Raw genomic sequence first — 17,058 nt, forward strand, 5'->3', positions numbered from 1 at the left:
ACAACACTCCTTCTCATACTTCAGCCTCCACATCAAAGTTCCTGAAAGCAAAGAAGGTCAAGGGGCTCCAGTATTGGTCAACCCAGTCACCAGACATGAACATTATTGAGCATTTCTGGGGTAAGATGTAGGAGGCATTGAAGATAAATGTGAAGAATCTTGTGCTCCAGTGTGCAGCTCCACTTTGATGATTAGACAGCAGCCACAGGACAGCGGCAGCTATAGGTGGAGACAGTGATACAGCCAATTTGGCGGATGGGGATGATTGGGAGTCCATGATCGGTAAGGGACGATGCATTGAATTTGGTCAGGACATCAGAGTTGCACTCCTACTCTTTACAATATGTGTCATGGGATTTTTAATGACCAAAGAGAGTATTAAAGGTTTTACACTATTGAGACTCACTAGATAATTTTATCGAAGTCAGCCTTTAAATATCGCCAGAAAGGTTAAACACCACTACTTTGTGCTTCAATGCATTTCTGGGGCCAGGTCACGAGGGCAGCAGTCTCAGGAGATAACCCTAGACCAGGGGTGGGCAAACTCGGTCCTGGAGGGCCGGTGTCCTGCATAGTTTAGCTGCAACACTAATCAAACACACCTGAACATGCTAATCAGTGTCTTTAAGATCACTAGAAATCTACAAGCAGGTGTGTGTGATTAGAGTTGGAGCTAAACTGTGCAGGACACCGGCCCTCCAGGACCGAGTTTGCCCACCCCTGCCCTAGACGTTCCTCTCCCCAGACATTTCCTCCAGCTCCTCTGGGTGGATCCCGAGGCATTCCCAGGCCAGCCGAGAGACATAGTCCCTCCAGTGTGTCTTGGGTCTTCCCCGAGGGCCTCCCCCCTGTAGGACATGCCTGGAACACCTCCCTAGGTGAGAGGGGTCTGGCTGCAGACTCTGCAGTACAATCTAAGCTGCATCCAATGCTTTTTTTAACCTCAACCCTACCCCTCACAGTGACGTCACTCGCTCCATTTGAGTGCATTGTGTCTGACATTGCATCGCTGAGTGATGCAATCTCAGCTTGCATCATAAAGGCTGCATCCAGATACTATTACCCTAGGCAGGCGTCCAGGAGGCATCCGAAACAGATGCCCGAGCCACCTCAGCTGACTTCTCACGATGTGGAGGAGCAGCGGCTCTACTCCGAGCTCCTCCCAGGTGACAGAGCTCCTCATCCAATGACTGTATAAAAGTCCTCACCCTATCTATAAGGGTGCGCCCTGCCACCCTGAGAAGGAAACTCAGCCTTCAGCCTCTTGTATCTGAGATCTTGTTTTTTCGGTTATGACCCAAAGCTCATGACTTTAGATCCAAAATCAGGGGTTGTTTTAAAGGGATAGTTTATATAAAAATTTCTCACTATTCACACTCCCTCAAGAGGTTTCAAACTTTTAAGTGACACAGAAGATAATTTGAAGAAAGCTGAAAACCTGTAGTCTGTTCATGGTAGGAAAAATAAATACTATGGAAGTCAATGGTCATTTTTGGCTTTCCTCAACATGTCTTGTTTTGTGTTCAACAGAAGAAAGATTAAAACAAGGGTGAGTAATCTCATTTTAATTTTTGGGTGAATTATCTTTTTAAATTGGGATGGTTAATAATGCAGAAATGCACAATGGGTAATACATTTTCACAATCAGAAAAGAAATCTTGTCGGCCAAGCAGCACACGCAAAGAGATTGCCTCTGGCTTCAAGGAGCAAACATGAGAAGATTTGACGTCATTAAAACATACTGTGCACCTGTAGGGTGTGTGTATGAGTGTGACTAGTCAATGGAATAAATATGAGAACACAAGTCAAATTTAGGATAAAGAAAAATAAGTAAAAATGGACGCGTTTCATCTATTCCCTTCTACACAATGCAAGCTTTCAAAGTGCATCTACACTGCCCTCTGCTGGAGCTCCGCAACAGCTCATATAGTTTATGTAGATTGTTTTGAACTTTATCCTATAGGCAAAAATGTGATGTGTATCTTAAATGTTTTAGTTGATAAACGAGTTAAACTAGGTAGTAAATTTTGGACATGCTTCGTTGAGAAAACCATGGAATGTTTGAAACAGCCTGGTAAGTACTGAAGTGTGGGGGAGAAAGATTACAATGCTAGCTAATTAACATAAGCATGTTGTGAGTATTCACGCTGTTTATGTTGATATCATGATATGTTTAACACAAATCTAGCTAGCATGTTGTTAACATGTTGCTAGTATAAAGGATGTTGTATGCTTGATATTTGCTAGCATGACTCTTTTGCATTTAACAATTTGTACATCCTTTTTAAATGATTGTGGTAAACACTAGCAACTTTTTAACAGGTTAATATGCTAGCATAAAGACGTTTAGCGTGCTATTGTACTTCTGTGTTTTAGACTTCAAATTGCTATGTTTAAAATTATTTTTTTAATGTTTGTACGGTGGCACAGTAAGTAGCACTGCCTCACAGCAACAAGGTCGCTGGTTCGAGCCCCGGCTGTGTCAGTTGGCATTTCTGTGTGGAGTTTGCATGTTCTCCCAGTGTTCACGTGGGTTTCCTCCGGGTGCTCCGGTTTCCCCCACAAGTCCAAAAACAGGGTATAGGTGAATTGGGTGAGCTAAAATTGTGTAGTGTATGTGTGTGTATGGATGTTTCCCAGTGATGGGTTGCGGCTAGTAGGGCATCCGCTGCGTAAAACATATGCTGGATAAGTTAGCGGTTCATTCCACTGTGGCGACCCCAGATTATTAAAGGGACTAAGCTGAAAAGAAAACTAATGAATATGTTTAATATGTGGTTATCTTGAATTAATTAGCATGTGGACAGCCTGTTAGCACAAGGCTAAGGCGTTTTAACACTTCTAGTATGTTTAAATGGACTTTGATGCTAATTTATAGCATGTTTATTATGTTGATTGTATCCTTTATTAGCACGCATTTGTAGCACATGGCTAACATTTGTTTTCAGTCAATGTGAACATGATGGTAGGCCTAGGCTACACATTCCCTGCATGATTACAATTGAGAAAATAAACATTTGACACACATATATATATATATATATATATATATATATATATATATATATATATATATATATATATATATATATAATCTAGGGAATTTAATAGGAAACAAGCCATTTATAGTTATAAAAATAGCAAAGGGGTGGCACGGTGGCTCAGTAGTTAGCACTGTGGCCTTACAGCAAGAAGGTCGCTGGGTCAAGTCGGGTGTGGAAAAAAATCGAATCCACTTAGGACACCAAGGGGTCATCTGAGGTGAACGCCGGATCAAAAGCCATTATTGTAATACCTTGTTGTGTGGCTAATCAGAGCTAGCTTGTTGTAGCTAGGAGGCTAAAGGAAGATGTATGATTATGCTAGCAAAAAGGCTAACTAAACAGTACGAAATATAAATGCTCAATTTCATTCTTTTAATTATACATCAGTGTATGAAAGGCTCTATATGACGCTTTTAAATGTCATTATAATGGTGGAATTAAATGGTCATTATTACGTTTTTACATTACATCAATTATAACATGATTTCACAGAATTAATAGTTGTAATACTGGACTTTATAATCAGGTGCTACAGACTATACCTATTACAACTCCAGAGAATTAATAGGATCAATCTGGGTCTTATAGGGGGATTTCCAACCTACATCACACATGACGTCATGCGGGTTCAACCACGCATACTGGTTGCAAAAAAAGACCGGTTGCAATAGCAAACATGTCGTGTTGTGCGGTAGAATGCCAAAAAATAGAAAACTTAAATTTTACCGCACACCACACTGCTTTAATGCCAACTGCAGACGTCTTTGGCTAACAGCCGTCATAAGAGCTGAATGGAGTGAGGGCCTAATTAAAAATGCTCGACTCTGCAGTTCTCATTTCATATCAGGTAAGTTCACGCTATGCTGAATCATACACATTACTTGTTTTTGATTGCAGCAATGATTTCAGCAAAAAGAGTTAAATATGGTGAATTAAACTGCAGACACTGAATGCTCAGAATGAAATGTAAACATGTACGTTCACATACTCTACCGTACAGGTGCAGTTCACTGTCAGAATGCAGTTGTTTTGCTTGTTGATGATTACCCAGGCCTTGTACAGTTCTGTCTTCCTTCCTTGTCTTTGGCTAGGCAGAACCTTGGTTTCTAGCGCTATATAGTTTTGAATCTGGTAATCATGGAACATTATTTCTTGCACATGACCACACAGAACAAAATTATTGGCATCCAAAGACTTGTAGGTCTTTAACTTCTCTCTTGTAAAAACACTTGGAGTTTCAGTGAGATAGTTGATAGTTGCTTGGCCATTTCGTCGTATCCAGTATCCAATAGGAGAGTGCTATCGCAAATGGACCTGTCAGACGAACGCCGCTCACTTAATTTTGCAGAATCACTATGCTTATCACAGGGTGACAAGCTGTTAAAATACGCTGAAAGCATTATGTAAATAATATATATAATATGTTATCAATATAACTTATCTCTAATACAACAACAAACTCTGTACCGCATCGGATGTCATTCCCTTGCTGTAAATGCTACCACTCCTGTTTTTTTTTGTTTTTTTTTGCAACCTCACTGCGTGCGCATCCTGAATGTTTACAAACCAGTAATTCGTCTATAGGTGGACCATATATATATATATATACAGTAGAAGTCAGAATTATTAGCCGCCCTTTGATTTTATTTTATTTTTTTCCCAAATGATGTTTAACAGAGCAAGGACATTTTCACAGTATGTCTGATAATATTTTTTCTTCTGGAGAAAGTCTTATTTGTTTTATTTCGGCTAGAATAAAAGCAGTTTTTAATTTTTATGAACCATTTTATAGTGAAAAAATTATTAGTCCCTTTAAGCTATTTTTTAGTTAACCTTATTTGCATACCTAAGCTTTTAAATGTCACTTTAAGCTGTATAGAAGTGTCTTAAAAAATATCCAGTAAAATATTATTTACTGTCATCATGGCAAAGATAAAATAAATCAGTTATTAGAAATGATTATTAAAACTATTATGTTTAGAAATGTGTTGAAGAAATCTTCTCTCCGTTAAACAGAAATTGGGGGAAAAAAATAAACAGAGGGCTAATAATTCTGACTACAACTGTGTATATACACAGTTTACAAACCAGTAATTCGTCTATAGGCGGACCATGTGTATATAAATATATATATATATATATATATATATATATATATATATATATATATATATATATATATATATATATATATATATATATATATATATATATATATATATATATATTGCTTGTTCTCACTGTGTTTCCCATCTTTCTCGTGTGGGATTCCCCCATAGTCCAAAGACATATGCTTTAGGTGAATTGAATGAGCTAAATTGGGCCTAGTGTATGTGTGAATGTGAGAGTGTATGGGAGTTTCCCAGTACTGGGTTGTGGCTGTTATGGCATCCGCTACGTAAAACATATGCTAGATAAGTTGGCGGTTCATCCCGTTGTGGCGACCCGTGATAAATAAAGTGACTAAGCCGAAGGAAAATGAATTGATGAAAATAGCAAAGTGAATATAAAAAAAGTCAGTTCAAAAATATATAAACTGAGAAAAATATATGAAAGATACCAATTGAAGACCTGTATTTGGTGCAGTGTTGTTACCTGTGCTCCTATTGTACTGAATTTTAAAACAAATTTGTGTTTTGATTAGCTTCTCTAATCAGACCTAATGTTCTGTGATTGGCTTCGAATGCTGGAGATGGTTTCTTCTGCCTGTGGTTTGTGTCACTTGGTAACACAGCAGTCATGAGGGACAGTGAAATCCCTCTGGCAGGCAGATCTGTTTGTTTGTCAGCGTTCACTCTATGCACTCACTTCCATGTTTCCACATTCAAATGAATGGCTAAGCACTGCTGGAAAGATTATTGACTCTGGAGACGACAAATCTGCATGCAAAACAACCTGCAGCAGGTCTTACAGGTTTATCCAGATCGGTCAGGAATATGTTTGGATGTGTGCTGTACACATTTCTTTGTGTTTCTTAAAGGACTTTTAGGATACGATCCAAGTTTCTGGTGAAGAGAGAGCATTTCACAACAGAAAAGTGTGCAAACATTTTTAATACAGCAATAAAAAGATGTTTCCTGCATTTCCCATTGTTCCTTGCTCCAAATAGCTGTCAGATTAAGCTGCCATTGTGCAGGCCTATTATGACTTCTATTGACACTTTGACAAATTGCTCTTGTTCCTCTGTTGTTCGTCATGCTGGATAATACTGTTTGCTGAATGTTAAACCAGTAATAACGAACATTACCTTCACTGTATAAAAAACTCATTTATTGCTTCTGTCTTTTAATATTTAAATTAGAAGTAATTTAATTTATTATACTTTAAACATTTTATCTTATGCTATTTATTTGTAATGTCTCAGATATTATTGTTGATTTTCTTAGATGCTTTTTGTAAAAGTTACTAAATGTAAATATTTTATAGTTTGACATTAAAAATAGTTAATTCAGTTAATCCGTTTTGACCAATGCAAACAATTATTTTTCATGAGTTCAATATCCAGCTGTGCAAGAAACACAATCTGACATGAAGTCATCTTCCACTGGTGACTGTATTGTGTTTAAATGGAGAAAACATTTTACAGGTTACTTTTATTCTAAATCTTGGACTAGTATGGAGTCAATCTAGGGCCATATTGCAAAATAAAAGAAAGTTTTGCAAACAAAAAAGTATTAAGCAAAATAAATGAATGAATGCAAATCTCAAAAATTCGCAAAACGAAAATACATTTTTGAGAAATAAAAATGTATTTTGCTAATAAAGGGAAAATTAAGTTTAGGGAAATAAAAACTGCAAATAAAAATCAAGCAGTGCAAATAAAAAATACAAAAATATTTGCAATTAAATAAAAATAAAAACTATACATTTTTGCAAAACATTTTTATTGCCTTAACAAAACTCGTCCAGTCAATGGCAATGCTCATTTTGATTTGCTTTTTAGTCAACTGTGAGTCTGTGATGCTGTTTTCACTTTGCACTTCACGTTTCTGCATGTTTCACTTTGTGGCCCTGATTTTACATGGAGGTGGAGTCAAGAGAACTTGGCCATTTACGGCCATTGATTGGATGAGATTTGTAGACCATGCTATAAAAATGTTTTGCAAATATGTGTATATATATATATATATATATATATATATATATATATATATATATATATATATATATATATATATATATATATATATATATATTATTTTTAGTTGCAAGTATTTTGTTGTAGTATTTTATTTATTTTTTTTTTGCACTGCTTGATTTTATTTTATTTTTATATTTATATTGTTGTTTTTTTTTTTGAAAATTAAATTTTATTTCTCAACTTTATTTTCCCAGTTTTTATTTTTGTTAGCAAAATAAATTTCTATTTCTCAAAACTTTATTTTCCCTTTGCGATTTTTAGAGATTTGCATTTGTTTATTTTTTGCTCAATACTTTAGTTTTTGTTTGCAAAACTTTCTTTTATTTTGCAAGTATATATGGCCCTAGATTGACTCCAATAAAAAGGTGTGAAGCACCAAAAGTGGCCGATAAAATAAATTTAAATACTAATTTGGACGTGCAGGTCAGTTTGTTATTTACCTAATAAATGACAATAGATTACAGTTTTTAATTTAAAACTTTAACAAATTTCAATTTTTTTCTAATTATGTAATATTCATTTATTTTCTTTTCGGATTAGTCCCTTTATTAATCCGGAGTCGCCACAGCAGAATGGACCGCCAATTTATCCAGATTCCAGCATATGTTTCACAGCTGCAACCCATCTCTGGGAAACATCCATACACTCTCATACACTACGGAGAATTTAGCCTACCCAATTCACCTGTACCGCATGTCTTTGGACTGTGGGGAAAACCGGAGCACCCGGAGGAAACCCACACAAACGCAGGGAGAACGCATAAAATGACATTTAAGAGCAGTATTTAAATCTCCTGATTAAATAAAAATCGAGGCGAATAACTGCAAAAAGCTCAACTTTTTGAGATAAAAGAACCACCCCTTTCACCAGGCTGGCTACGGACCTGCAAACCTATCACCTACTTCTCACAGCAAATATGAGCAGACAATAAAAACACCTCCACCATCGCTGTACCTGTTCAGCGAGTGCCTTTGACGTCACGAGGAGGGCGTGGCCTACTCAACCTGTGAGCGCACTGATGTTCACGGACTCTTCACAGACGCTGAATCACGGCGGCAGGGAGAAATGTGAACCGGAGTGACGAGGATTGAGTTTTCCACGAGTTCTGACACCGTGAAACTGTGTATTGATGGTCCTTTCAGCGGCTCACAACTTCTGTGATCCAGACGGAGCCTGAAGGGCGGAAAGATGATGCTCAACTTTCTCCCGGTGCGGAAATTCAAACGCAACGGTAGATATATAGTGTTCGGGGCGGTGCTGACGGTCGCGCTGCTCGCGGCGTATCTGGAGTTCAGGGCCACGAGTGAGTGGAGCAGCTCCGGTGAGTAGCGATAACTTACACCTGATGCCCACATTCACTACAGGATGTTAAACATATACTTTAATTAAACCACACTGTTCAATAAGGCTCGAGTCATTTAACGTTACGTTACCCCACTTCATCATGGGCTGACTGTAAACATCATCTCACTGTACTCAGAGATTCCCAAACTTTTTTATTGAGGTAAAGTTAGTTTTATATTCGCACATTCGTTCATTTTTTTTTTAACTATGACCGCTTGTGACATGCTCCCTTTTGTTTACCACGCTACTTTGATCACTGCATCTCATGTAATTACTTGAAAATAACATTAGCACTATTTAATTTACTGTGAACAATGTTGTAACGTTACTTTGATAGTCATTGCCTGCTAATATGATATCACTATTTCTCCTTCAAGATGATAAACATATACGTCTATTAAACCACAGTGTTTATTATGGGTCGAGTCATTTACCTCACTTTATCATGGGCTGACTATAAACATCATCTCACTGCACTGGTCGGAGATTCCCAAACTTTTAATTGAGGTAAAGTTGTTTTTATATTCGCACATTTGTTCAGTGCCACTCTCTATATTGTTTACCATGGTACTTTAAATATTCAGTCGGAGTCCCTTGTAAGTTAGACTTGAAAACAATATTAATCAGAATCAGAAAGAGCTTTATTGCCAGGTATGTTCACACATACGAGGAATTTGTTTTCGTGACAGAGCTTCTACAGTGCAACAGGATTACAGAGACAGGACAAAAAACAGATAATAAATATGTTTAAAATAAAAATAGAAAATGGAAGTGAGTAGTGAATGCAAATATACAGATTGATATTGATATTAATATTTACATTGATATTGATATTAACGTTAGAACTATTAAGGAGAGTCTGAATGTGTGAAATATAAAACCAACTTTACCTTAAATAACGTTAACTCGCATATGATGCCCACATTTCTGTCAAGATGATAAACATAAGAATAATTAAACCACAGTGTTCAAAAAGAGTCAAGTCATTTCCCTCACTTTATCATGGGCTGACAATAAACATCATCTTACATGGACTGCGCAGAGATTCCCAAACCTTTTTTATTGAGGTAGAGTTGGTTTTATATTCACAAATTTCTTCAGTGACAACTTGTTTATATATTGAACTTGTTCCTATATTGTTTATCATGGTTCTTTGAATATGTAATGTAAGTATTACTTCTAAACAACCTTAGCATTTAATTGACTGTGAACAATGTTGTACTTTGATAGTCATTGTCAGCTAATATGATATAACTATTTATAATTGGCAAAGGATACTTTTCTGAAATAATATTAAATAGATATTCCGAATGTGCCAATAAAAAAAAAACGAATTCACCTCTAGACATCAACTCACTGCACTGGTCAGAGATTCCCCAACTTTTTTATTGAGGAAAAGTTGGATTTATATTCGCACATTAGTTTTTTTTTTTTTGTTTTGTTTTTTTAAAGTGACACTGTGAAATTTTCCTATATTGTTTACCACGCTACTTTGATTATTGGGTCTGAAATCGCATGCATGTCTGACTTTATAACAACATTGGTGCTATTTAATTGACTATGAGCAGTGTTGTACTTTGATAGTCATTGGCTGCTAATATGATTTCACAATTTCACTGTCAAGATCATAAACATGTACGTTGATTAAACCACAGTGTTCTGTAAGGGTCATTATTTACCTCACTTTATCATGGGCTGACTATAAACATCATCTCACTGCTCTGGTTAGAGATTTCCAAACTTTTTTATTAAGGCTAAAATTCATTTTATATTCTCACATTCGTTCAGTTTCAAAAGTGACAACATGTGAAAAGTTTCTTATGTTTTTTACCACGCCACTTTGAATATTGGATCTGAAATCTGATGTCTAAACAACATTAGCACTGTTTAATTGACTGTGAACAATGTTGTGCTTTGATAGTCATTGGCTGCTAATATGATTTCACTATTTCACTGTCAAGATGATAAACATGTATGTTGATTAAACCACAGTGTTTATTATGGGTCGAGTCATTTACCTCACTTAATCATGGGCTGACTATAAACATCATCTCACTGCTCTGGTCGGAGATTCTCAAACTTTTTTACTGAGGTAAAGTTATATTTGCACACTCATTCAGTGACACACTTCCTATATTGTTTACCGTGGAACTTTAAATATTCAGTCTGAAATCTCACGTAAGTTAGACTTGAAAACAATATTAACGTTAGCACTATTAAGGAGAAAGTCTTAATGTGTGAAATATAAAACTAACTTTACCTCAATAACGTTAACTCACATATGATGCCCACATTTCTGTCAAGATGATAAACATAAGATTAATTAAACCACAGTGTTCAAAAAGAGTCAAGTTCCCTCACTTTATCTTGGGCTGACAATAAACATCATCTCTCTGCACTGGTCAGAGATTCCCAAACTTTTTTATTGAGGTAAAGTTGGTTTTATATTCGCAAATTTGTTCAATGACAGCTTGTTTATAAATTGAACTTGTTCCTGTAGTGTTTATGATTTTTCTTTGAATATTTAGTTTGAAATCTCATGTGAATATGACTTGCTTTATGACATTAGCACTGTTTAATTGACTGAACAATGTTGTACTTTGATAGTCATTGGCTGCTAACAGAATTTCCCTATTTAGAATTTTCAAAGAATACTTTCCTGAAATTAAATTATTGAGGAGAATGTCGGAATATAAAACCAAATTTACCTCTATACATCATCTCACTGCACTGGTCAGAGACTCCAGGGGTGTAGCAAATGGGGGGGGGGTGGGGGGGGGGGGTGGGGGGGGAGTGGGGATATGTCCCCCTCACTTTTAGAGACAGGTCATTTAGAAACGGGTGATTTAATAATTATATGAATTTAAACATTTAGATCTCCTAGAGCTGTCCCCCACTCTTAAAATGTCTGCCATGCCCCTGGAGATTCCCAAACTTTTTATATTGAAAGTTGGTTTTATATTCACACATGTGTTCAGTCACAACTTGTGACACCCTTCCTTTATTGTTTACCATGGTACATTGAATGTTTGGTCTGAAATATCATGCAAGTATGAATTTAAAACAATATTAGCTCTATTTAATTGACTGAACAATGTTGTACTTTGATAGTCATTGGCTGCTAATACGATATCACTATTTTTCCGTCATGATGCTTAACATCAACGTCCATTAAACCACAGTGTTCAGTAAGGGTCGAGTCATTTACCTCACTTTATCATGGGCTGACTATAAACATCATCTCACTGCTCTGGTCGGAGATTCCCAAACTTTTTTACTGAGGTAAAGTTGGTTTTATATTTGCACATTAATTTTTTTTAAACTTGTGAAAGCTTCCTATATTGTTTACCACACTACTCTAAATATTCGGTCTGAAATCTCATGCAAGTATGACTTTAAAACAACATTAGCACTATTTAATTGACTGTGAACAATTTTGTACTTAGTCATTGACTGCTAATATAATATCACTATTTCTCTTTCAAGATGATAAATATATACGTCTATTAAACCACAGTGTTCAGTAAGAGTTGAATCATTTCCTTCTTTATCATGGGCTGACTATAAACACCATCTCACTGCACTGGTCAGAGATTCCTAACCTTGTTTTATTGAATGTAAAGTTGGTTTTATATTCGCACATTCATTCAGTTTTTTTTTTAAAGTGACAACTTGTGAAAAGCTTCCTATATTGTTTGTCAAGCTACTTTGAATATTGGGTCTGAAATCTCATGTCTAAGCAACATTAGCACTATTTAATTGACTGTGAACGGTGTTGTGCTTTGATAGTCATTGGCTGCTAATATGATTTCACTATTTCACTGTCAAGATGATAAAGATGTATGTTGATTAAACTACAGTGTTCAGTAAGGGTCATTCTTTACCTCACTTTATCATGGGCTGACTATAAACATCATCTCACTGCACTGGTTAGAGATTTCCAAACTTTTTATTGAGGTAAAGTTGGTTTTATGTTTGCACACACGTTCAGTGACACACTTGTTTACCATGGTACTTTGAATATTTATTTAGTCTGAAATCTCACTTAAGTTAGACTTGAAAACAACATTAATGTCAGCACTATTAAGAAGAAAAGTAATGGCTGATAATAAACTTTGAGGGAAAGTTGGTTTTATATTCACACATTCATATTTGAACAGTGACAACTTGTCTTATATTGTCCCTGAATGAATGTGTGAATATAAAATGTTTCCTTAGTAACGTAAACTCACATCTGATGCCTACATTCACTATAATATGATAAATGTACTTTAATTAAACCACAGTGTTCAATAAGGCTCGAGTCATTTACCTCACTTTATCATGGGCTGACAATACACATCATCTATTGAGGTAAAGTTGGTTTTATATCCACGCTTTCATTCAGTGACAACTTCTGACATGTTTCTTATATTGTTTACCATGGTACTTTGAATATTTGGTCTGAAGTCTCATGATTTGAAAACAACATTAGCACTATTTAATTGACTGTGAACAAAGTTGTACTTTGATAGTCATTAGCTGCTAATACGATTTTCCTATTTAGATTATGCAATATTATCAAGTAGAAATGTGGGAATATAAAACCAATTTTAACTCAATACATCATCTCACTGCACTTGTCAGAGATTCCCAAACTTTGTTTTTAATTGAGGTATAGTTTGTTTTGTATTCCCACATTCATTCATTTTTTTTAACAGTGACAACTTGTGAAATTTTCCTATATTGTTTACCACTCTACTTTGAATATTGAGTCTGAAATCGCATGCAAGTATGACTTTATAACAACATTTGCAGTATTTAATTGACTGTGGAAAATGTTGTACTTTTGATAGCAATTGGCTGCCAATATGATTTCCCTATTTATATTTAGCTAAAAATACTTTTCTGAAATTAAATTAAAGAAAATAAAAAAACAACACTTTTTGTCAGGTGAACTGAACATTTACTCAAAGGAGAAGAACCCCCAAAATCTCAATACTGCAACAGAAACCAAACTGTTAAACATATTCTTGTGGAAAGCCCTATTTGTAATGTTATCAGACAACAATTTTTATCTGGAGAGACTTTAAATGAAATATTTTTAATGTGAATCCTAATCCTAATGTGAATCTTAAGGTTCCTAAGATTTTATACATTATTTATATTATTACGTATGTATTTTATCTGATGTATTATTTATTGCTGTTGATGACTTTTAATTTTCAGAATATTTTTATAATCATAGAAAGGGGATATTTATAATAAATGTGGTAAACTTCATCTGTTTTTTAAATTTATTTATTTATTATTATTATTATTTTTTTTGCCATGACATATAGCCAGAGTAGCTGATATGGCAATAAACTCAAAATTCTCACTCTCTCTGTCAGGTGAACCTGTTTGATTCTGACATACACTTACTGTGATTTTGAGAGTTTTTCAGTATTCGAAATAGTTAAAATAGAAACGGCACTTAATTTATTTAATTAATTTTTTTATTCAGAAGTAACACCAATAGTTCTATACTATCACTTGTAGACATGTTTATAGTTGTCGCTTAATGGTCACATGAAATGTTTTGTTTTCCTGCGTTTCAAGCTTTTAAAGTGTTTTAGTTTGAATTAGAAATTATTTTCTTTTTGAGAATTTTATTTATTATCTAATATTTCTATTTAATTATCTTTTCATTTAAAATAAATTCTTATTATATATTTTATAATAATTTATGAGACGTTTTTATGCATGATTGAAGGTTTAGAATTAATGAACAAATATTTAAACAAAGTAGCTTTTTTTATGAACTCATTTTAGCAATATCTGATCTTGTTTGTTATTGTCATTTTTCAGTATATCACTGTTTACATGAATCTTAATTAGTAAAAAAATAAAAAAAAAACTTTGCTAATAGGGCTGCACAATATATCGTTTGAGCATCAGTATCGCAATGTGTGTGTCCATAAGTCACATCGCAAAATATGCAATGTGGAGTTAGGATTATAGATGACCAGATACCACAGGTCAAAACACAGGAGATTTGTGGAGACACTGAATTGAAACATAATATAGTTTATCATCTGCATGTGTTTTTAGGGCCTGTTTTTAATTTATTTATAACATTTATAAAGTTGTTTATATGGTGAAGATGATACAGTGCTGTTTTACATTTGATTATTCAATTTCTGTACTTGAATACTGTTGCTCTCTCCAGGAAACCATAAAGTACGGTTTATTTCACTTTAATATTGGCTCTGTTGTGTTTATGACTGTAGTTTATGTAAAATAAATACAAGAATATATAAAATATAACAAATTACATAGACATATATTTATATTTCACTCCTCTAAAAAATCATCTCAAGTAATGGCTTTGCAAATAGAGCTATTTAAGTCATCTGTTAAAATTATATTGCAATATATATCGCAGAGAAAAAAAAATATCGCAAGGTGAAAATTTTCCCATATTGTGCAGCCCTATAATAAACTTCAGTTGTTGTATTATTATTTGCAGAAATTAGCATTGATTGTAGTGCAATATTAATATAAGGATGTCACTGCTGTAAATAGTTAAATTGTTTTTCATTAATGCAAGTATTTAAAATAACATATTGCATTGTGAAATTGTTTACTTATGTTTTATAAATTAATCATTGTTTACTATCAATTGATCCAATTTCTTGTTAGATGCAGTTTATAATCTCATCCGCTATCTGAACATGTCTGTTTCTAATTAGATTTTAGATCATATTTTAGTTTTTCCCATTACATTCTAGAGTTATAATGTTGATTTAATTTATTAGATGTTTAATTGCACCAGGAGTTTGTTGCACTTTTAGCCACATATTTTCTTCTTGTTATGTTTTTAGATGGACTTACTAAGGGAAGAGCTTGAGTTTATTGACAGTGTGTTTGCTCTTATGAGGAGTTTATTGTAGCAAATTGCGTCATTTATTATTATTAATGCAATGCAATGCAAAACATGCAAACAGTCCAGCACAATGATTAAAATAGTATGGCAGCTTGTTTTACAACAGGGTCCCAGATTACATGCACAATAAAAAAAGTAGTAGTTTTATTTAGGGAATGAAATATTGCAAATACTTAAATATAAATACATACATTAACATACTCATCCTTTTATCTCAATTTTTTTTATTTAAATTTTATTTTTTGTATTAGTTTTATTTAATTAATTAAAATGTTTTTATTGTAATTTCTTCTTGCGCACAGAACATTTTGAAGCCATTTACGTGTTCATTTTTGAGTCTCAAATACTTTTTAATTATCTTTGATGTAATATCAGTGTCAAATAGATTTGACAAACCACTGCAGCAAGAAACAATTCCAAATGTATAATTCCTAAACTTTCAGTAATTTCTGTGGTGTTAAAACTGACAATTCTTAGGCTTTGCTTTTATATATTTTATGAAATAAATATTCAATATAATTTTTTGAAATAAAATTACTTATGGCGACACGGTGGCGCAATGGGTAGCACGATCGCCTCACAGCAAGGAGGTCGCTGGTTCGAGCCTCGGCTGGGTCAGTTGGTGTTTCTGTGTGGAATTTGCATGTTCTCCCTGTGTTGGCGTGAGTTTCCTTCAGGTGCTCCAGTTTCCCCCACAAGTCCAAAGACGTGATGTATAGGTGAATTAGGTATGCTAAAATTGACTGCAGTATGTGAATGAGTGTGTATGGATGTTTCCCAGTGATGGGTTGCGGCTTGAAGGGCATCCACTGCTAAAACATATGCTGGATAAGTTGGTGGTTTATTCCGCTGTGGTGACCCCTGATTAATAAAGGGACTAAGCTGAAAAGAAAATGAATGAATGAATAAATTTCTTATCAGTGTATTTTTTTGCATCTTATTTATTTTACAATTTCCAACTCCGTCGTATTTATATGTGCTTCAAATTCATTATATTTTGTGCTGCTGCACTGCGATGAAAAGACTTGATCATCCTAGTCAGTCTAAATGAATTAAATCTTTCCAAATAGAGCTATTAAAATCATCAGCTGAAATTGCAGAAGTCTCTTTGCCTATTCAAGTTTTCTAGTTGATCATTTGGTATCAGAAGTGGCTTATATGAAAGGCAAAGGCATCTAGATTACGATTATTTGACCAAAATAAGTATGATTTTGATTTTTAATATTTTTAATTAGGACAGTTAAGTCTGACTTTGCTTTGACAAAAGTCTTGTTACTTAACAGAAATAATTGACAGTATAGAATATAAAGTCATGCTGCAGTGGAAAAAGAATGAATATTGTGTCTGACTCCCATGAGCTTGGACGACTGCATCCATACATCTCTGCAATGACTCAAATAACTTATTAATAAAGTCATCTGGAATGGTAAAGAAAGTGTTCTTGCAGGACTGAGTTTATCAAGAAAAATGCCTCCTCCTCCATCTTACCCCAGACATGCTTAATAATGTTCATGTCTGGTGACTGGGCTGACCAATCCTGGAGCACCTTGACCTTCCTTGCTATCAGCAACTTTGATGTGGAGGCTGAAGTATGAGAAGGAGCGCTATCCTGCTGAAGAATT

At 34.6% G+C, this 17,058-nt stretch overlaps 1 protein-coding gene across 1 annotated transcript in view; it reads left to right on the plus strand.

Moving 5' to 3' along the window:
• Positions 1-8,202: 8,202 nt before the first annotated feature.
• b4galnt3b (beta-1,4-N-acetyl-galactosaminyl transferase 3b) overlaps positions 8,203-17,058 on the plus strand; it is a 56,046-nt gene continuing 47,190 nt past the window's right edge. Inside the window, exon 1 of the mRNA XM_056478262.1 lies at positions 8,203-8,506. Within this exon, the coding sequence (XP_056334237.1) occupies positions 8,374-8,506 (133 nt within the window). The 5' untranslated portion in view covers positions 8,203-8,373. The remainder of the gene's footprint in view (positions 8,507-17,058) is intronic.

The sequence above is a fragment of the Danio aesculapii genome, chromosome 18 (genome assembly GCF_903798145.1).
Source record: "Danio aesculapii chromosome 18, fDanAes4.1, whole genome shotgun sequence".
In the NCBI taxonomy this organism is placed as follows: domain Eukaryota; kingdom Metazoa; phylum Chordata; class Actinopteri; order Cypriniformes; family Danionidae; genus Danio; species Danio aesculapii.